This window comes from Pavona decussata, unplaced genomic scaffold, assembly GCF_977016875.1.
Source record: "Pavona decussata unplaced genomic scaffold, jaPavDecu1.1 SCAFFOLD_91, whole genome shotgun sequence".
Classification (NCBI taxonomy): domain Eukaryota; kingdom Metazoa; phylum Cnidaria; class Anthozoa; order Scleractinia; family Agariciidae; genus Pavona; species Pavona decussata.
Genome location: NW_028145508.1, coordinates 265,001 through 287,733, shown reverse-complemented (window position 1 = coordinate 287,733; position 22,733 = coordinate 265,001). Strand labels below are relative to the sequence as shown.

Sequence of the window (22,733 nt, the reverse complement as noted above, 5' to 3'; positions counted from 1 at the left end):
GTGGCCAATAGATTCAAAGGCAGTTATCCATGAATGGAGTTATGTATGAATGGTATAAATTGTTCTTCTACAACCGATTAACGCCAATCCGGGTATGATTAAAACTCAACCGAAATTAATTTTCATCTTGATGGCTGAAAATGGCAAAAGGCTAAGTCAAAAGCGAAAGAAATAAAAAATGGTTTAGTAAAATCTTAATTGATCAGTGACGTAAACTAGAATCAAAAACTCGCTCTAACTCAATAGTGCTTTCAACAACTGGAGCGGCTGGTGGTTGGCCGATGGATGCATGCATTATTTGTGTCTCGGAAATAAATCCTTTTCCCAGTTTGCATGTTTAGAGAAAAAAAATCTTAAATTGTTCAATCTCTTTTCTCGGTGAGGTTTTACATGACTCCAATGTTGAGAAGAAATTCCCTCTTCCTTCATAACGTTGATAATTTTGTTTTGGTAAAAAATAATAACACGAGGAAGTCATCATTAAAAGTTATTACTGACACCAACAATTAATAAGAAAGTTTTTTGGAGCTTTGATTCTACTATCAATTATCAGATCATTAATCAAGGAACTTAGATGAGTTTCGAAAGCTATGAAAAACTTTCCTTTTAATTGTTTTAGATTTAATTAACGCATTATAAAAGTTCACCAACCGTTACGATCGATATATAACCAACGAGGACAATTAGATAGTAGCTCTTTCTATCCTATCCGTCCGTTTCTTGGAAAACGAAAAATTAGTTCATAGTTTAAAAGGATACAAAATAAGCATTCCTTAAAGAGGAATGAAATCTCATTCTTCTTGCTAATTCTGCCTTAAGGACCCGTCAGAATAACTGGAATAGTATTCTTATGATTCAAGAATGATAGAGAAACACGCTATCCACCATTTTTAAGTATTCTCATCGTAGAACGGTTCCCAAAACACGTGCCCATAATCTTCAATTGACATACACAAATTAAATTCCAAACCATCTTCTTGTCTGCGTCACTGATTCAAAAAGCATAAGCATCAGACTCTTGAGTTCTTTGATAATGAAACGGTGTAAGCTTTTATTTCTTACTCAAAATATTATTATTATTATTATTATTATTATTATTATTATGATGATGATCAGTTGATAAACGTATGGATGCTAAAATAGAACCACATAGGGCGCGCAGCTTAAACTATGCGATCTGAAGGAACTATAAAAAGAAAACTGCTGAGTTAAAAAAAATTGGCGATTAAATATAAAAATCTTATAGACAATCTAAAGCTCTCTGATACTAAAACTATATTGAGCTCCTATGCTATTCCCTCAGGGAAAGTTACGTGACAGTAGCCTTGACGGTGACGGTAACATTATTATTATTATTATTATTATTATTATTATTATTATTATTATTATTATTGTTATTGTTATTGTTATTGTTATTGTTATTGTTATTGTTATTATTATTATTATTATTATTATTATTATTATTATTATTATTATTATTATTATTAAATAAAAATAAAATAACAATAAATGGGAATTTCAGTGGCACATCCACAGAGTGGCTATTCGTCCACTGTTTCCAGGTCGAATTAGAATTTGGAAATGTTGGTTTTTGTGGAGGGAGGAAAACCGGACAACCCGGAGAAAAATCTTCGGAGCAAGGACGAGAACCAACAACAGACTCAACCCACATATGACACCAGCTCCCGGAATCGAACACGGGCCACATTGATGGGAGGCGAGTGCTCTCGCCACTGCGCCATCCCTGCTCCCACAATTATTAATATTATTATTTCTTCCGCTTTTCTTTATGGCAACTATGTTTATCTGTGTGAGTAAGATGAAGGTAAGCCTAGATATCGATAATCTACATCCACTACATTGACGCTGCCCGACAGAAGGCTGACCATTGATCCCACCACCCCTCCCCCGTCCTTCCCCGTATCAGTGTAAGTGGTACTCCATAAACTCAAAAGCTCTATATTAGCCCCAAAATTGAGGCAATTGCGTCAAGTAATATACAGCGATATTTTGAGGGTTAATTTGGCTCTCATAAAATAAGGGCCACTATATATAGCCTATCTCAAGGGCCAAAATGCAAGTAGGGGCTAAAACGAGTCCCCAGAGGCGATAGAATGGTTCTGAGGGCTAATTGACTCTAAGGCCCAAAATAGTTCTAATTTGAGGGCTGTTACTGAGTTAAAAAACTGCAATAGGTTACTACGCCTCTCTCTTTAAGTAAAGTTATTGTGTTGTATTGTATAAATTAGTTATGCAAAGCTTCCTCGTGGTATATCGTGAATATCCCACTCGTGACTTGAGTTTTCTCTGTATACACACACACACTCGCCTAAAGGCTCGTGTGTATACTAAGAAAAAGTCACTCGTGGGATATTTCCCGGTATACCACTCGAAAGCATTGCATAACTAGTATGTATTTTGTATTGTATTTAACAAAATAAAGAAGCCTCGACTGTGCTCTGTTCTGTTGTAAAGCACGCAGTTCGATGCCATTATATTATCATTACTGGATCACGAAAGAAGTGTAGGGGAAAACACGAAACGTAGTCGAGTGTTTCTCCCTACATTTTGAGTGCTCCAGCCGCTTCCTAAGTGCTTTACAGCAGAACAGAGCACAGGCGAGGCTTGTTTATTTGTGTTATGATGAAGAACCTTTAATTTCCTCACGCATTCGCCCTTATTTAAAAAACACACTTTATTTTCCCAACGAACAGAAAAGGCGTCCGCGTGCATCTGCACTCTCATAAAGCACGCTAAAATAAGCCAATCACGATCCTTAATTGTTAAAATGGTCCACTAGACATGATTTGATTGGTTGAACAAACAGCGCCACAGGAAAGTACTACCCAGTAGTTTTCACTTGAAATTTAAGTGTGAAAGCGATAAAAGATCAACTAATACAAGACCATACAACTGGCTCAACGACAATCGAAAAAACCAGTAATTGGGCTTCACAAGAAAATGCACGCTAGAATCCGAATGTGTAATCAATTTCGCCTAATTGGTATCAATGATCGCTCCATCTCCACGCTGAATAAATCATCCAGGAGATTTCTTGACTAAAACTGTTAAAAATCTGCGAGATCATTATATTCAACTTGATAAATTTGATTAATGGCTAAAAGAAAGATAGGAAATTGAGCCTGATCTGGAGGCGATAACAGACGCTTTACTAACAAAAGAAATTTAAATTGACGCTCATAAATGTGAAAAGCTAAAGGACAAAGAAAACTTGGAAATGCAGTGGGCTTATCACCGTACAAGCAGTTACGGCTTATGACATCAAGCGTTTCCGATCGCGAGACTTCATTATCAGAAGATGAGACGATGACCTAGAGAAAACGCTTTTGTATAGAAAAGTCTATTTCATTTTCTTTAATTTTGTGCTTCGTGTTGTGAGCTTGGTAAAACATCTGGCTTATGCGGTAGGATTCGTTCTTCTGTGTATTGTAATTGTTCCTCAAAACGCCCACTACAAAGCCGAAAGGGAAAAGCTTGGTTTATGAACGCCAACCAAGTCTAAAACAAATAATGAATTAGGAACATTTCCAATTTTTTAGTTTTTAGACGTCTTATTAGAAACATGTAGACTTTTTTATCGATCTTATCCTTTTTACTTTTTATTTCTTAGATAGCTATATTTGTAATTTTTTTGTATTCTTACGTTAGATTTATGCAGGGCCTCACTGAAAACCACATTTTGTGACGTGGGCTCCCTGTTAAAATATCTTATTTATTATTATTATTAATGGCGCACACTATGCTACCTGCGCCAGTTTGCGTTTAATAAAGGAACGAACGAATGAATGAACGTAAGTATTAGCAGGAAATTAAACTGTGATGAAGGCAAGCTGAGCTTTTTTATGTTCGTCGAGCTTCTTTTCATGTGAATTCATCTTTAATAAATAACAACAAAATGCAAGTTGGTGTTCATTAAAATGGACGAATGCAGATATAAGCATGGGCATGAGAAGGCAAAAAAATCTACTTGTGGAAAGTGCGAACGAAACCATTTCAGAGCCTCATTTGAGGCAATAGGCAGCTAGGAAAATGTCATATTTATTATTCATAAACAAGAATTGTACTTTCGAGTTTTTTTACTCAGTCTATGTAGAAAAACGGAGCATTTATCAGTAAATCTTACAATCAGAATAAGCCAAGTCTATTTAACTCGCCGGTGTTACTATGATAAGGCCAAACTGACGATGTACGCAGGAAATGATAAAACAATCGCTTCCTTTTCAAACTCTTAAATCCATAGCGTCTTCAAAGCAGGGGAAAGGCACCACAGCGTATATAATTTTTTTTAGATTAACATTTTCACTTTTTTTTAGGAAGAAATTAAGGTTAAATGGAAACTTTGTTCGTTTTGAAACCATGACTTGAATGGTCATATGTCATCTTTTGTCATTCGCGGCATGAAAATACTGCTAAACGGCGGTTATTTAAACGATTTTAAATAAACAGAAACAATAGAATAAGAAGTGAGGATAAAACATCATTATTAATAACACCACATAGGGGAAATTACTGTTTATAGAAGTTTACATTTGAATTGCCACTCGCAAACTTAAATTCACTGAACAAAGGAAAGCCAAGACAAAACTCCAAAACTCTTGCACACAACGAACTATACTTTGACTCTAGGAGCCGATAAAAGCCTATTTTTTTGTGTGTATTCCGTGTTAACATCCAATTCATAAACGCTGCAGGTTTCTCGATTTTAATAACGCGTCTCACCTTTTAGCGTCTAAATCAAACAAAACTTAGTCAGTTGAACAGACCCACCGTCATGAAAACTGATTAAAATGAGTTTGAATTTCATTATTATTATTACGAATAAAAGTTGTCCCATTTTATTGGCAGACACGACGCCAATGTTAAAAACTTTACGACAATTTTCAAAGATGTAAATACTCATTTCGTTGATTTTTCACTTGAATTATTCAGCGTGAATGTTCTGAAAAGTTGTATTTAGCACGTGCGTACATTTTGTCGTAAGAGAGGTCCGCCCACATGGACTAAACATGTCTTCCGCTGATACAACATCGCGTCATTTTTCGCGGTTTCGTATTAATGGCAGATCGTAATCAAATCTTCAGCTCGCAGATGTTCAATTCATTTTTTGCTGTGTAATTGTTTGTTTCCGTCTTTTGTTCGATAAACCCTATAAATTTGAAGCACTGGGTATACAGCGACACATAATTCGCACGTGGCCCTCAACGAAATTAAGCCGGACAATTCCTTTGAGACGCAGTAGAGTTCTTCAATTGAAGACAAGATGAAAGACATCACAGTCCTTTTATTTGCAGTTGTTCTGATTTTTAACATGGCTTACTCAAAACGTCTCCTCGAAGCAGAAGGTACAAAACAAATTTTCTTTAAGTTGAATGCTCAGTGACTGTTTAGTAGCTTGAATTTCCTCGACGATGCTCACTGTTATAAGTGATGTGTTCCATTACGTTTTAAATTTCTTAAAGTGAGCATGTCTTGCATTTCAATTGCTGTGTAAAACAGGTGAAGCTTGGAGACGGTTGATATGATCGGTAAATTCTTAAAACTACTAAAAAGTGAAAAACCTGACGCAGTGGAAAGAAAATGCATATTTCAAAAATTGATGACAAGCAATTACAGTACGCCACAATCATCTATTTTTTCCCCGGCCAAAGTTATCGTATGATTTTGTAAGAAAAAAACATGTAACCCACTTAGACCTTAACGAATTTTAAGGGAAAGGTATTGTTCTTTTTTTGTTTTTTTGTTAGGCGTTTTTCCCTTTTTTATAAGGGAGTGTAACCTCATTGAAAGACGTGACAATATGATATATCTTGTTAGTCCTGATATGTCAAAAAGGAGTACAAAATCGAGACTGAAATCTATACGAAGTAAATATTACTTGAAATTGTAAACTTGTAATCATTATACCGTTATCGAAAATTACTGAACCGTGTGAAAATGTTACAGACTTGAGAAGAAAAACAAGATCGATGGAAGGTTTAATTTTACCCAATTAGCTGCTTTAGGCGCTTCACACTTTTCCTTAACAATTCGAAAAGGCCAAAATAAGCTGACAGCTTTAAGAAGTAATATTCAAATAATTCCTTGAACATACTGTTTAAGGTCTTTCTTTACGAGGGATAATATACTTTTAGTTTGCCTCACGAGTTATCGAAGATAGCTTTAAATTTTTTGCCACACTGGAATATGACAATTTATCCTCGAAAGTACTGAGACCCTCGACGCCTGGCTTAACTGGTCCCACACGGGGAACCATATGTCATTTTGCATACTATTTTTTTCTTCATCGACAAGTAAAAACGAACGATAAAAACCGACGTTTCGGTGTCATCATGACGCCATTGTCAAGATAACCTGACACCAAAATTTTCGGTTTTTATCATTCGTTTTTGCTTGTCTATGTTTAATCAAACCGTTGTCGGTTTTTTTCTTCACATGAATAAAAATTTATGCGATTTCCTTTACATTTTCAGGCATGAATGAAGAAAATGGAATTGAAAGAAGTCAAGACGGAATAGAAAGTAAGCAACATTTCCTAAAATCATGAAGCAGCTGACGGAGGACATTTTATGACTATGAGAAAAAAACGAGATCTTCGCAAGAGTTATTGGAATCTACAAGCCAAATTGTCTACGATAATTATAAAAAGCTCTGTGTGGCATTTTAGTCCAAATTGGTAAATTGGAAATTTTCTTTTTGGATTCCAACAGTCCTTGCTTAGATCTGTAATTCACACGTTATCATGAACCGTACAAAAATACCTGAATACTCCGAGACACCTTCCTCAAATCTGCTTTGTAATCTAACCATGTACATTTTAGATTGTGCGTTTCTTTTTTAAGTAGGGTCTTCAAAATGTTTATTTTTTGTTTTGTTTTGTACATGTAGAGCGACAGTTCTATTGGCTTGTTTCACCCTGGAGCCCGGTGAGTTTTGAATAAATTCTTGATATTTCCATAGCCTTTTACTAAAATACAACTGAATAAGAACTGAAGCGTTTTTTAAAGATTTACTACTAAAAGAAGAACTAGAAAGGCTATTCATCGGATTTCTTATGACGTGTCGATTGATTGACAGATCATCGAGTGAAAGTTACGCAGTGTTACTTCCGTACGGCAGTGTTTGAAATTTCAAGTTAGTGAACTGATAAAATCATAATGTTGATATACGTATGTTCACTCGAACTAAAGCCACTGGACAGCTGTTCATTCCGGCTGTGCAAAGTGGTTCCCTTTAAGTCTGTGTATGACACTCTAGAATAAGACAATTCAAATAAAAGCTACTGAAGCAGTTCTTTCGTGTTAGTGGAACTGTGTGGGGCTCAACATCGTTCTTCCTTTTGAGTCTGGTGATTCAATTCTAATGTGTGATCAATAAAATAAAAGCTATTCGACAGTGTACTTTCTTGTAGCATTTATAGCGTTTTTCAGTATTTGACAAAGTGATTTTGGAAAATATCTCCCAGTTTCGAGCTCAACTTGGTGCTCTTGAAAACAGAGCGATAGCTAGTCATGATCAGCTATCAGTTTCATTGCTTATTTAATAGAAGTGATACAACATTTTTTGCAGTTTGAAAATTGCCGTAAGGAAACGAAATTCACTTCCTATCACCTTCATGGCATTACCTACTTGAATTAAGCTTTTGTGCAAACAGTACAATAATAAGGTATTGGGAGCATCCCACTAACTTTCGATGCTCTCACAACTATGGAAAATTAAATATGTATAATACACAATGCTTGAACGGGCTTTCAGAGTCTTAGTTTTTGCGCTTGGCCATCTGAGTCTTGACTTAACTTCTTCTTTTGCAAGCCTAAAAATACCTCAGATCTGTGGAAAAACTCGTAGTCTCGAACTCATCATCTTGCAAAGTGTCAAACTTACCAGTTGCTATCCCTAAATTACATAAATGCTGTGTGGAAATCTATCCACTTTTCCTCCTTTTTCAATAGGTACAGGTACCACAAGCTAAGCTGTCTATGTCAATTGCAAACTTTCAAAATGGCTTACAGTTTATCAATCTTTTGTCAATATACAGTGCAAATGTAGCGGAGATACGGGGACTGGTATCCAGTCAAGATTTGTCAGATGTACCAGGAGGCCATGCCAGTTCATCCGGGCACCTCGGCCATACCAAGTTTGTCAATGCAATTAATGGAGGGAGATCAAGTACCCGGATTTTGACGAACACAACAAAGGAAAGAAAAAACAATAAACTGACTTAATACCTGTATTTCCTAATATGTTATATTGGAAAATTTTAGTCATATTTATAATCGCGAAGGGCGCAAAATTTATTTATTGCCAGAATCTGCTGAAATGCAATAATTTTAGTTGGGACAGGTGTAAAAGTGAATGACTGTTCCCTGGGGACTGTTTTCTGAACCGTTTTTAAATAAAATTTAATCAAAGGGTTTGGATGATATTCTCAAGCTGTTACTCATTTTTCACACCTGCTGATCCATACCAAACAGAAGATTTAGGAAATGTGAACGGTGAAAAACACAGTGAATTATGTCAATATATTTTTATCAGCAACATAAAATAAAATACCACTGGATAAAACTATCAATGTGCCTTTGAGATTGTTGGGGTTTGGGTATCTTTTTGCGGTATGATTGAAGAGGAAAAATCATTCCAAAATCAGCCGATGTATTGAAGCACTGACTAAATGTATTCCACAACAGCGAAAGAAGGGAAAATCGACCATTAACACTGAATCAGAGTTGATGTTAAACTTCAAACTTGTTGATCACTTGACAGGCGCTAACCTCGTTTCCAGGGTTTTCCTTGCAACTTGGGAACGAGGTTGGATAGACGTATTTTGTAGCGAGAAACAAGGGCGAATATAACGGTCATGTTCCAGCTATCAATCGCGCGCGGGTACCACGTAGCATGCCCGAGTGTAGTCTGGGGTGCACCGTGAGAGTTCGTAACACTGCACACAGTCGTGCACACAGTACTGTGTCGAATCGAATCTGTTTTCAATTCTAGTAAACAAGGATGTTACTCAGTTACTAAGTTTGACCGCCGACCGGTGCAACCCCGGCCGGACCAACACTCAAGGTCTTTAAATAACAGAGGAGGAAGTGCTCCCTTTGTAAAAACATCCACAAATGGTTAGAATTTTTAGTCTTCTCGGATAAGGACGATAAACCGTAGGCCCCGTCTCACAACTCTTGTTTGTAAATAACTCTGAGGGACGTTAAAGAACCCACTCACTGTTCGCAAAGAGGAGGGGACGTCATTCCCGGTTTTGTGGTCTGGTCTTTGTATGCATATTCTCATGGTTGGGTGGGTAAATGCGCGGAGATTTTAGCTGCATTAAGCTACTCGGAAATCCGAGGGTAAATAAAGATATGATGATGATGATGTTGCCTGTTTGTTTTGTTTTTGCAAAAGGTGCGTAAAACATGTTTTTTGCTTTCTTTATGGTAATTCGCGTCAAGAATATATTATCAGTGTATTGTTAAAGTGTTTATTTTATAGCCTTGTATGTATGAAAAACGATTCTAAACCTAAAACCTACGTGATACTTCCATAATGTCGTTTGAAATAGCTCTATTTGGAACTCAGGTTTGTCGCCGCAGCGTTCGGCCAACACGTCACGTGATAAGCTTATATGCAGTTCGTTGATCTGACAATACCAATTCATGAAGTGGAACAAACAAACGGAGTAGTGATTTGCGTAGTCAAACAATTTAATGGGAGGACAGTTCACAGTCTTCATCGATTCAGCATTTTCAGACAAGTAGATCAAAGTAAGTTCTAGGTTAAAGAGATTTGTGTTGTACGAACTCCTAAAATCGAGGTTTCGGCGTTTTTAGCTTTGAGGCATGGCCTCAAACGGCAGCCTTGAATTGTAGGTACCTGAATTATTGAGCAAACTAGAAGAGATCTATTTCAAAATAGTCGACATTCGCATGATCCGCCAGGGCATCCACAACACTAAAATCTTCGTTTTTCTCTGGCTTGAAATGACCCACAACTGACTCAAACTATCTACAACAGTGCTGTTCAATGTGCACATTATGAAGTGATTTATGACCAAAAGACGGCATCCGCGGGAGCTTCACCAAGTAGAGTGACATCATTAAGTGGTTAATTAGGTTCCAGGCAGGTTTCTAGGGCATTTATAACTTATAAATGTGATATTTTGCACCAGAAACAACAGATTTTTAAGACTCTTTAAGGTACAATTTCTAAGCCTAAAATAATTTTTTAAACATGTCAAACTCCCAAAATCTGACATATCTGTCCTGTCATAAAGTGACAAACAAAAGTAAGTCTTTTACAACTGTCAATCATGACACATGTAGCCTTCACTCCCCACCCCTCTCACCCTTCCCCTTAATTAGAAGTACAGCGCTATGATATAAAAAGAGGCAAACATTAATACAAACAGTTTTAATCTATTGTTATTCAAATGACGTTAAAGACCTACAAAATTGCACGAGCTAATTTGTTGAGCGTGATAGAGTAGCTGAAATTTAACATGCACTAAATGCTGGTATGCAATTTTCCTAAAAACCTCATGAAACACGTTAAAAGAAACAGATCTTGTATTTTAACAAAAATTATTTGGCAAATCCTATGAGAGTTAGCTTGGAAAAATCATACAAGCATAATTTCTAACATATCTTTTTGGCTGCCTGAAGCGAGATTGTCGAGGTATACCGGCCTACGCAGAACAAAGAAAACAGAAAAACAAACAAAAACAAAAAATAACCAATATTTTTCTAAGTAAAATATAGTCCACTAATTCGCACCAAATGGAGCAATCAACTGCTTCAAAGCGCTGGCAGGTTACTCATCTAAATAAAAATGGGGTTAAGATAGAATCTCGCTAATCAGTAGTTACTATTACTAAGTATGATACGAAACTGCTTAAACAGAATTTAAAAAAAGATTATATATGCATATTTTACTAGTACTTCTGGCTGGCAAAATAAGGCGGGTCAATTTCGCGAGCAAAATTTATCCAAGACAACTCGAAGCGTAATCCGTTTCCAAGAGTAATTTTTATGGCGCGCACTGGCAGTGAAACTTAATTCCAGAATCAGGCTACTTGTGTGAGCAAAAGCCCCTCGTTTCGCCGCTGATAAACAGTTTTAAAATTACAATACTATATTAAAAATTAATTTATTCAACATTTATGGGCCCATCTGAAGAGGCTTTCGAGGAGTTTAGATTGCAAACGAAGTTTTTTCAGTTTTCCTTGCAAACGAATATTTTCTTTGTTCAAACAAACAGAACGTCTGGAACAAGCGCATATCGATCAACATTTCTTCAAACATGCCCTTGGAAAAAAGGGAAGGCTATTCTCAACATGAAGAATGATCAACGAGAGTTCTGAATTCTATACAGTAAAAAAGGGCTAAAATAAGTGAAAATCGAAAAAGTGAAAGTTATAGGTTTATGTTAAGAGTAATGCTATCAGTTTTTAGTATAAATCTACTAGTGTTCTATCACGAATGCCGTTCTCTGATTGGCTACGCTACTCGCTATCTATTCTGTGATAGATAGTGAGTAGCGATTTTCAACAAAATGGCGCCCGCTTCTTCGCGTTTTCGAAGTGTCTGCGATGAGGAAATAGATAATTTACTTGTTTAGTTTTGAACGACTAGTAGATTTATACTAAAACAATTAGATTATTCGCTCTCGATTTCTATGCGTGATAGTTGATTCGGGCTTCGCTCTCATCAACTATCACGCGATAGAAATCTCGAGCTCATAATCTAATTGTTAAATATATAGTAGTATGGTAGTATATATGAAATAGCAATCGGTAAGGTACCCTTTTTTGAGATCGTTGAAGTCAGATTGCTCCCGTGGTTTTCTCCGAGACATCGACAATGAACATTATCATTGCTTCTGAATAGTACGTAGCGTTTCTTTGTAAATTCTCAGAGCATGGAGTGCCATAAATGGATAAAAACACGGTGTTCTAAGACCTTCTTAAGGAACACAACTTCACTCAGGATCGAAAATACAACCGCCTCATAGGCTAATTCTCGTTAGCGAATAGAAATCTTTAATTTTGATCCGTCCATGCCAACGAGTACTTAAACGGCTGCACGCCTCACTTTCTACAGAATGAGGCCATCCCTCAAAATCATTTCTCAAAACCTTAACACAGTAGCAACTGATAAGATTTGGTGCCAGAATCGAAACTGCAGTCTTGCTTGATAGATACTAAAGAGGAAAATAATATTATGAATAAAGAAGGACTACTCAATGTATCCAGATCAGTGCTTCCAAGAGACATTACCGCAATCACACTTCGCAGGATTCAACAGCTTGAATCGCAAAAAAGCACTGATGTAAAACAAACTACAAATAAGGCACTCTCTATACACTTTCTATACATTTGTCTGTAAAGCAAACCAGCCGTGAACTGCTACTAAAAATAGTTCGCGGGAACAAAATACAGGAAAATGTATGGAAAGTTCAAAACACGACTGGACGCTTTCTGGCACAGTTACATCCCTCCAATTTTTTTTTCCTAAAATCCTTTTCCTAGTGCTAAATGTTTCCAATTCATGAATTTTTCAGCAGCGATGTTTTATGAAAATTATTTGACATCGGATTTCCATACAAACACTCTTATTTCAAGCCTGTTTGCCTACTCGTCAAAATGGCGTCGAAAACCGTGGGGGTGTTCATAGTAAGATCATGCACATTCTAATTCAAGAATTTGTTTGTTCAAGGAGATATATTGTCTCGTACCTTGTATTTTTTGCCTCATTTCGTTTCTTAGAAGAATAAAAGGTAGTCAATTCACAGAACCAATGTCCGCCAGAATACAGAACTGCATCGAGTGTTGTCACCAATGACCTATCCTAAGCTAGTAAGCTTTAGAGACTTAACTTTTTTATATTGGCTTTAATCCTTATTTGACCCACAAATGACCTGTGATGTTGAAAAGAAAAAAAAGAAAAAAGAAAAAAAAAAAGAGAGACCCCGACCCCGACCCCGCGTTTTACTGACACCCGAAATTTTGACAGTTATTGTAAAAATTTTCTTTGACGTCGATATTGTGGTAAAAAACAAATCGAATGTGGTTTAGCGTTGTCTGTACTCTTATTAACAATGATATTCGTCATCCCAGTGGCACAACATTTTGACCACTGTGATGACGAATATCGTTGTCGATAAGAGTACAGACAACGCCAAACCACATTCGATTTGTTAATTCCTTTACACATGTTTACACAAGGGCGAAAGATTAAAAAAAATCGATTCTTGACGTGCGCACGCACTTCAAACCGACAGAAACTTTCCAGTACAGGCTCTATCAAATGCGAAGCCTTAAGACTTCTCAGAACAAAATCTTCAAAAACAACATTTGAAGAAAACATTACTCTATTCAAACAGAGATTACGCTACAGAGGTTACACCGAAAACCTTATAGATAAAACGCTCTCAAAAGTCAATTTTTAGCGAAAGAATGTCAGCCCTACAAAACAAACAAAAAACGCGCAAACATTTTGCCGCTTGTTACAGAATATCGCCCTTCTGTGCTTAACCTAAAAACCATTCAGATGAGTAAATGACACTTGATAGAAAATCAGCCTCTGCTAAGAGAGATCTACAAGACCCTTCCCTACTTTCGTACAGAAAAGGGAGATCTTTGAAAGTGGTACTCGTAAGAGCAAATTAGCTTGGAAGGTCATATTCTTCCTATCTCGACCAATAGAAGCCGTGTTTGGCCTGTCTTCATTATTTTAACATCTCATTGAAGCATCACAACGAACAATGTAACAGACATCTTACGATTGTCATCAGTAGAGGAGAAAAGACAACTCGGCCGTAATCCGTTAACTTACATTTTGACTTAATAGAAGCACTCAACAGTTCATTTCGGTGAATATCTGTACGGATGGCCTTAATCGCCTCAGAAACTCGATTCGGATTTAGCCTGCAGTTTTCTTCGGCAAAATGTCACCTCAAAATTTCTTAACATTAGAAAACTAATTCCTTTCGTTTTCGAAGGGCGAATATGCCGTTGAATATTCCCTAAGACTGAACTAACTGCAAATCGCAAAAAAGCCGTAGCAGTTGCTAAGACAAGAATTAATAACAGTTCCAATTCACATATGCTGCTGACGATTTTCTGTCCTTCTTTGGGTTTTTTGTAATGGTGGTTGTTGATAAATCAAAACCAAACGATCAATCAAAACTTTTGAGTTGACTTATGCATTTAATATTTGACATTATTTTCTTCCTGACAAAGATGTTTTATAAATCGTCGCCTCACCTTTGAGATGTTTCAATTTGTCATTGGCAATCGCGCCTTCGAATTCTGTTCTTTAGAAATACCAGTAGAGGTTAGAGACCCACTGTTAACCAGTTTCAAAAGGACTATTAAATAGCTATCATTGAATTGAGTCATAACGATTGATTGAAGGAACTAACTGCGATCCTCTCCTAGGAGGCCGGAAAATGATACCAAAAGCGGGATGTGGCTGGAAGACATCGCATGATATCGGAAGCAACCTTGTCCAGGCCATGTTTCTGCGTGGTAGTGCATAGGAGAGATGAGCGCTAGACGGATATATGAGCATAACCAAAAAAAAAATTAGCTGGTTATTTTTTTTTTAATTTCTGATGCATTCCAATAACAAGGCCAAAGTGGAACATATGGATCACGTACATTAGCTGGTAGATTCTTTGAAATCAAAGAGCATTAAGGCCATTGCTCGACTTGCATTATGCCCACTCAACAATAAAACCGATGACTCTATTTAGACAAGTGCTTGGTTAAAGCGTAAACCTTATGTAGCTACTCATAGGAGGATGTAATGCAGATCCTAGTCTTCAGTTGAGTGCAATGTGCCTTTGTAAGGTTAGATAAAGGTATAATCCTTGTAAGGGATTCTGTCAGCTCTACGGGACAGTTTCCAGAAAGTATCACAATTTTCTGAAGTTCAGTTGATATGTTTATGTAAGAAACCTTCAAACACACCCACCAAAATTATTCCATCGAATAGAAATCTGTAATGTATTTTTTATACTTTGCAAAGTTTTTCATTTCATATAGTATATCGAGAAAATAAAATATGAAGAGGAGGTCACTTTACTGTATTCGGCCAGCGGCCAGTACACATTGAACATGCCCATCTATCAACCTCGTTCCCAGGGCTTTTTCCCTTTAAAATTGGAAGGGGCGGAAAAAAGACCCTGGCATCGGCTGGTCACTGAATGATACATCATTCTCATTTATTCACCAGGCTTAAAATATTCCATCAGATTTATTCCATCTCATACTTCCAATAGATACATTATGGCGGAAAGTCATTAATAAAACAAAAGCTAAAAATATGTTACTGATAGTTTTTAATAATTTTATTCTCAAGGGCTTCTTAAAACGGTAAATTGAGTTTGCATTGGTGATTTGCAACAACAACAACAACAATCGATTTCGCTGTAAAGAAAGTTAAAACATTTAGGTCCCTGGAAAAACACAGAAATTTTTTTAAAATTTGTTCGACAGTAGGGTAGATGTAAAGCGTGAGAGTTCCTAGTGTTGTAGTTGTAAAACTGGCTGTTTTGGAGAAATTTTTTACTAAATGATACTCTCGTGAAAAAGCACGTGAGTAAAACGCAGTGGGATGACGTTTAAAAGATTGTGCAATGCTGCAGATTTGTGCCGACCGCGACGAATCCATCCCTTTCGTCAACTGACATGCCGTGGATCGAACGGCCTGGGGCCGGAATAAATAATAACTTGTAGGAATAGTTGACAGCTTAAAAGTAACTGTGATATACACTTAAGAGTGAAGCACGCGTTTCTTTACAAAAGTTTATTTTAATAAAACATTGTCTAAAAGCAAACTATGCATAATATTCAATTGCACGTTACGTTTTGGCCCTATGATTTAAAGACATACAATTTTTTTCCTTTTTTTAAACTAAGAATATAATCAAAGCTTAAGTTTGAGTCCGCCTGTCTATTCTATTCTGCTAAAAGATATTAATCAGAAGCCGGTCACATCAGGCAAGATTAACTTTTACATGTACAGTGACAACGTGATCGTTCACTGAACATGTAAGACTCTAAAAATCAAGAAACATAAAAATAAAGTCCTCCCGGGTACAGAAACGAGCGCTGACCCGTTCTCAGTTAAAAAATAATTCCAAGAAAGGACCTATGCTCTCATCCTTCTCAGCTAAGAAGCTAGTTGAAAAGCCGTTCCTCTATATTTTCTTGTATCCCTAATGGATCCAGAGAACGTTCTAGAACCTAAATACGGTTTAATACTACCTTTCTTAAATTATGGCAATCAGATTACTGAGTTTCCTAAATCTACAATTCTGTTTCGTTTACCCTAAATTTTCCGGCCGAGTGCCTGTAACATAATACTAACGTGAAGAAAAAGGTGCGCATTGTTGTAATTTTTTTACATCCAATCCCTTCTCTTGGCAACTTCACAGATGCAGCTGTCCTCGCAGTGTATGGGTAGGCGCCGGGACCTGAACTGGATCTCGTTCTTGTTTTCCTCTCGCTACCACCCGTCTGTTAACTTCAGTCAAAATGTCAAGGAGATGATGGTCATGGTGGTGTTTTCTGATGGCTTCCACCAAAGTCTTAAAAGAGAATTAAAACGAAAAAGTATAAATGAAATTGGTATTTATCAGTCTAACGCCGCGTTCATAAAGCTGATAGAACAAAATGTGTCCAAAGTATTGCTTAAATACATGAGTACATTACGAACAAAATGACCAGCTCCCAGTTGGCTTGATAGCTAGTTGGTAGAGCACTGCACCGGTATCGCGGAGGTCATGGCTTCAAATCCCGTCCTTGACCGATATTTCTTTCCAGGCTTTCTTTTCTATCTGCTTAAGTGATGCTTAAAACTGCGATGGTCATTTGTCTAATTCTAAACGTGTTATACGCAGCTCATATTTCATATACACTCGATTGCAAAAACGTTGACACCTAAAAAGCATAAACCGTCAACGATGAGACCTAACGGCTTTATGGGAATAAATGTACTAAATTTATTTGCATAATAGTCTATTCTCGTGCGACGGTTGATAACCAAAATTAGTTGCACGTGAATGATGGAAACTGTCCAAGCTTTCCTTAAAGTGCCAAGTTGGCCGTCAAGGGCCAATTTTTAAACGGCTACCCACAAATCCGTTGGGTCTCATCGTTCATGATTTATGCTTTTTACGCGCAATTATTATGTAACTTTTTCGAATGCCCATATATAGGCATAAAATAAGCAGAAGCACATGTCCTGTCATGTACGGGGATAAGAATAGAACGTGTGGTTGTTAAGATGAGAAAAGACTTTCAGTGAAGATTTTTCTCCCCCCTGCTCCTTCTGATGGATGTTCTTCGACCCTAAAGACTGCTTGGAAGCTAACCAGGCAAATAAGCGATTGAACATTTGTATTTAACTGTATTGACTTATAGTTTTGATGATCTTAAACGCACGTTGTGTTAATAAATTATGTGTTCCTGTTTTCCATGAATGTCGCCTGATTCATCGTTTGTTGCAGTCGTTCGCATTGTCGATTCACCTTCGCATCTGTAACACACGTCACGATTCTTGATTTGAAAATAAAAACAACTTTATATAACTCATTTTTAAGACATCAGATATGATACTTTTCCACGTTGAACACATTCGAAAATAAGGGGAAAATTGATAAATAAGAGAATTCGTTTCAGCGTGCCGTAATTTTTACGCAACATATATTTCGTCGAAGGTTCATTTGGGTATTATTTAGATTAAGAAACACATTGTTTAAAAAAAATGTGTTATTCCTGAAAATAACTATGTTTTGACAAAGAGCTATCTGGATATTATTCATACAAAACCTACAAAAAAACAGAAAGTTTTGCTCATAACGGACTCAAGCGTTATGCCGTTGTCATAACAGCGTTTAGATTTTGAAAGTTCTCTATGGCGTAGGAAATATTTTTGCTCTCTGCTACTTTACTAACAGTCAGTTAACCAAAGTTTAATATGTGGGAGTTAAGGACGGTGCCTACTAATACCGAAGTATTTTTGTCCGGTTTATGACTATGCGGGAAAAGCGGATCTTAGCAAGGGCTATTGGAATCCAAAACGAAAATTGGGGGTAACCACGCATTTTTCAGAGATAACTAAGCAATAATATCTCTAAAAAGCGCCAAAATATAAAGCAATGTATGGGATTTTTTCCTAAATCGAAGCTTAATTATCTCTGAAAAATGCATGGTTACCCCCAATTTTCTTTTGAGATACCAAAAGTATTTGCTTAGTTCTGCTTTCTCCGTATAGTTTTAACCCGCGCAAAAATATTCCTGTATTAGTAGGCACCACCCATAGCAAACCCGAGTATCTCGAGATGCGCAGAACGTACGCGCAGTAACAATAGTAAGCACTGTCCTAAAGACGAGGCAAATCTATCAGTTGAAACTGTGGCTTGAAAATTGTGTATTTTTCTTTATGCATGAACACTATCAATTATTCACACTTACATTCACACTTACCTGAATAAACAGGGAGCCAGTCTGCGGGGTCCGCCAGGCCTTATAACCCGGCGCAGTTGCAAAGGCAAGAAGAAAATCCGCCTCCTGTGGACACACCCCTCTTGGTAGAGTGGAGTCACCCGCAAACGCTGGGGCGCTGTTGACGTCAGCATCACCCAAGACAGGGGACGACGTTTCATTTAAAGAGCCTCTGCATGTCTGAATGAAAAACAGCTTCGGCTTATTTCGAAGCGTTGGGCAGTTAGCAGCCTTAAATTCAGACATCAAATCTTCCACCCGTGCGGTTCTTCCTCTTACGCCATAAATGGTATCTCCATTCCCCCCATGAGACATGACGATGAATATAAACGCGTCAAAATTGCTGTGATCCGCATTTGAAAAACGGGCCGCTACACTCAACATTCGATTTCGCTGCAGATCTCTGTACACATGCACCGTGAAAAAAAGGTCCATGAAAAGTCGTTTCAATGCTTTTTCGTCGAATTCGGCTCCTCCACGTTCCGCATGGCCTTCAAAGTTTACGTTGTTGATAATGACGCACATTCCACGTGGACGCTTCTCCATTTTATAGCGCGGTAGGCTACTTGCTTCTTGATAGCCTAAGCAAGAGGCAAATAACAAATTCTTCATTAAGGGTAACAATTCCATTTCATTTTCTAAAACATGCTCGAGGAGATACCACTGTCATGAGCAATTACAACACAAAGTAAGAAATTCAATGAAACAAGAAACTACTTGAAACAAGTTAAAATTACAAATGATGAGAAAAATGTCGCTAAAAAACAAAAGTGAATAACGGTCACGACATGAGATTTCTGTATTGAAGTAATGCATCCACTCATGTTTTAAAGTAGGCTGCCAGTGCTCGATGGATATGAATAGAATCTATTCTTGATCTTAAGTTGGAACTCACTTATAGTTTTTACGTGGTAACGTATTCTTTTAAATTTAGCAACAGTCTCGTCATTACCAGTTCTTTATAGTTTCAGGAACTCGTTATAAAATTGACAACTTTGCTTGGCATCTGCCTTTTTCATTTAAATTGTTTCTAAGAAAAATAGATTGATATTAGTCTTTAAAGATGTTTGATTTCATTCACAGACATGACATGTTCATCGCAAGAAAAGCTCACATTTTATTTCAATTATATTCCACAAGCTGTTATATTTTCATCGGCCTTAATTCTTTAGTTTGTTGCTAAGATCAGCCAATCTGACTGTTTTTTCCCAAACCGTTTTTTGTGGGTACGTTTATCAACAAGGAAACACCCAGGGAAGGGGAAAAGAAGCAACTCCTAGAACCGAGAAGCAATGCTCACAACTGTACATGTAAGCTTATGCTTCAGTATTTGGGCGTGTGCCTTAGGTTGAATTTGACAGGCCGGTCGGGGTGCTCCTAGCTGCGTAAAAATCCCTTGATAACAATGTGTTATCGAACTTGAACATATTTCTACGGCGGTTTTGGAATTAAGCTTAAGTTAAAATGAATAGATTATTTACTGGAACCGCTTCTTAGTGTACCGCCGAACTGAATGTCATAATCGCATTCGATAAAATATTTCGATTCGATTTCATTTAAGAGAATGTATCGGAAGTTGCTTCTCATCCTCACCCCCTCCCCCTGGCCACAATCCATCTACCTTATTATAGGAACTTAACGCTCCATTAAGTTAACGTGATAGCAAAAGTTCGCGTTAATTTCAACGCTGTTAATTAAGTGTAGCGTTCATTTCCGCGACCTTAAATTCCATAATTTTAATCCCAAATTCTGAATCCAATTCAGACATTATTCTTTTTTTGCAATATTAAACAATTATTGGATGAGGTTGAGCATGATAGTGAGAATTATCAAGGCCGAGGTTTGTGTTATCTGCTGAAGCCGAAGGCTGAGGCGGACAGCACAAACCGAGGGCTTGATAATTCTCGCTATCATGCGAAAACCGAATCCAATAACTGTTTTATTGTGCATATACCTGAGCAATTCTAAAGACATGAACGCGCACAAGGTAGTAGTCACTGTACAGCACATCAAATTGTAATTGAAGTTTACTGTATGTACAAGTTTGCTGTATGTTAACATTGGAGTTAAAGAAATTAAAATTATTCGTTAACTCCGAACGAGAGTTGTTTATGATTACTTCTTCTTGAGAAAGGCTAACAATGGGAGATGACTGGTTTGGATTCATAACTGATATCTCTTGTCTAACCTAGCACTCTGCAGTAAGGGTCTCCGACATTTTCGTCTTTGGGAAAATATCCGTTTTACTGTAGCTCCGGATACTGGCTTCATTTTCATGTGCGCTTACAGCCATAATATGCCTTGCTTCAAAACCTGACATGTCAAGGATTGTGACAGCTGTTGCCAAGATTGAATAGTTTGTGTAAAACTTGGAAAGGTTTGCTTCTCGCGATATGTTTTTTTCATTTTCTCACCAAGTGTACGCTCTCCGATCAACAATTTTTTGTACCAAACATTCTCAAAAATGGAGACGTTTCTCTTTGGACAACTGATACCTGGTCACCACTGGATTCACTAAAAAAAATGGAACCTCGGGTGTCTCCAGCTTCCTTCCACTTCTGTTTTTAAGGTTTAGTAACATATGTCAAACTTACTTTCAAGCTCTTCCGCTTGTTCCTTTATCTTCTGTTTCAGTCTGGCACTTCTCAGCTTTTCCTCTACGTAAACAAAAATGGTGTGTTGTTATTTTCACTTGTTCATTTGTCACCTTGGACTCTTGTTTGATTGCGGGGACGGGGGCGACTCATAGGGCGGACTATATATATGAAGAGCCTTCGCCCTAATAAGGTAACTTCTTAACCTCGTAGTAAGCCTTAAAATAGATAAATTTAAAATTTTGACATTTAGAATTTCCTTTATTTCCATTTTAAAACAACATAGCATATTAACAAGGTGACAGTTAGGTCCAAATCGCACTTGTGGACAAAAATTAATTTGCCCGCAACATTTAAGACAAACATTGAGGCGCAAAGCTGTCAAGGACAAATTGTCAATTTCTGTGCTAACACTTGCAAGACAATGTAAAAGTTGCATCGCCCATATCGTTACGTTGTTTAAGTCACTGAGCCGAAAAACATCCACCACAATGTGGGGAAATGAAAATTTTGATCCCCACTCAAATGATTCTGGGAGGATTTTTAGAAACGCCTCTTATCAGAGTTATAACTGATCCAACCGCTTTATTCTGAGTTCAATCTAGGTGATAGCTAAACGAAGGGAAAATGTCCTCTCAGAAACCTCTATTTCCCCACGATTAGATACCAGCAGCACTGATTGGGTATCATGAAAGAATTAACCGGGACATGCGGTTCTAAATTTTGACTCACTAAACTGTAGTATTTTCAGAGGCTTATTCATATTAGAAGGTAAATACTGAGAACCCCATATTAAACGCCGTTGCCCCTTTAAACTGTCATAAGAACGTAAAAAATATTACAGGATCAGCGTCAAAACGTAAAAAAAAGTAAGGGTTTCAAAACTATGGCCCCTATATCAGGAACATTTATCACAACCTTATCCTAAGCAGATTAAAAAAAGAAAATGGTTGTCATGCTAACAAGGAAAGCAGTTGATCGTTATCATTCTCTAGGATGACCTTTGAACAAAAAAAGTAAAACTCACCTTCCAGTTGGACTTGCAGCTGATGTAGTGCGGTGATATTCACCTGTTTAGGTTCTCTTGTGTTCAGCCTTTTAACAATTTTCTTTTGTGAAATTTGCGGAGGGATAGTATCACTAAGATAGTCCTCTAAGAATAGAAAATTTATTTGTTCGTTTACTATAGTATCGTATCATTTCCTACCTCTATGAAAATTTCTACGGTACTGCTTGGGCAAAGTGTATTTTTTTTACCAAATCCCATTTTATCTATAGGTCTTGTCGAGTAGGGCTAACGCTTTTGTCTGACAACGCTTTAAAATTGAAACTGTATAATAGCTTTTAGTATTTACCAACCTCGATGACCTTGGTGTTCTACGCAGTCTGACTGGTCCGCTATCTCCGAACATTTAGTAAACATCAGCGTCAGGTATATCAGACCCGGCCCAAGGCCAAAAGATTATCCGAAAAAATGTTAAGTTCGCTTCGAGGGCAACTCTAAAATTTTAAGGAGGATCTTTAAGCTGAGGGCATTATCATGTGATATGGCACCAAGGCGGAAAGAAGTTTATCTATTTTTTAACCCTCAAATTAATTTCTGAAACGCGCGC

General features: G+C 37.2%; 1 protein-coding gene and 2 long non-coding RNA genes across 4 annotated transcripts in view; 1 reads left to right on the top strand and 2 right to left on the bottom strand.

Annotated features, from left to right (window-relative positions):
• The first annotated feature begins 5,165 nt into the window (after positions 1-5,165).
• On the top strand, positions 5,166-8,586 carry LOC146474050 (uncharacterized). Of its 2 annotated transcripts, XR_014866205.1 has the most exons (4): positions 5,177-5,363; positions 6,492-6,539; positions 6,907-6,944; positions 8,057-8,586. It is a non-coding gene; the product is annotated as an uncharacterized LOC146474050 (long non-coding RNA). The 2 variants fall into 2 exon arrangements; XR_014866206.1 differs by lacking the exon at positions 6,492-6,539 and having other exon boundaries at positions 5,166-5,363.
• A 1,826-nt stretch (positions 8,587-10,412) lies between these two features.
• Positions 10,413-22,733, bottom strand: part of LOC146474048 (uncharacterized) — a 20,753-nt gene continuing 8,432 nt past the window's right edge. The window contains exon 2 of the long non-coding RNA XR_014866219.1: positions 10,413-10,475. This is a non-coding gene — a long non-coding RNA (uncharacterized LOC146474048). The remainder of the gene's footprint in view (positions 10,476-22,733) is intronic.
• LOC146474049 (caspase-3-like) overlaps positions 15,810-22,733 on the bottom strand; it is a 10,952-nt gene continuing 4,028 nt past the window's right edge. Inside the window, exons 3-6 of the mRNA XM_085117310.1 lie at positions 22,148-22,273; positions 21,121-21,183; positions 18,509-19,107; positions 15,810-16,608 (exon numbers count right to left, since the gene is read on the bottom strand). Of these exons, the coding sequence (XP_084973436.1) occupies positions 16,450-16,608; positions 18,509-19,107; positions 21,121-21,183; positions 22,148-22,273 (947 nt within the window). The 3' untranslated portion in view covers positions 15,810-16,449. The remainder of the gene's footprint in view (positions 16,609-18,508; positions 19,108-21,120; positions 21,184-22,147; positions 22,274-22,733) is intronic.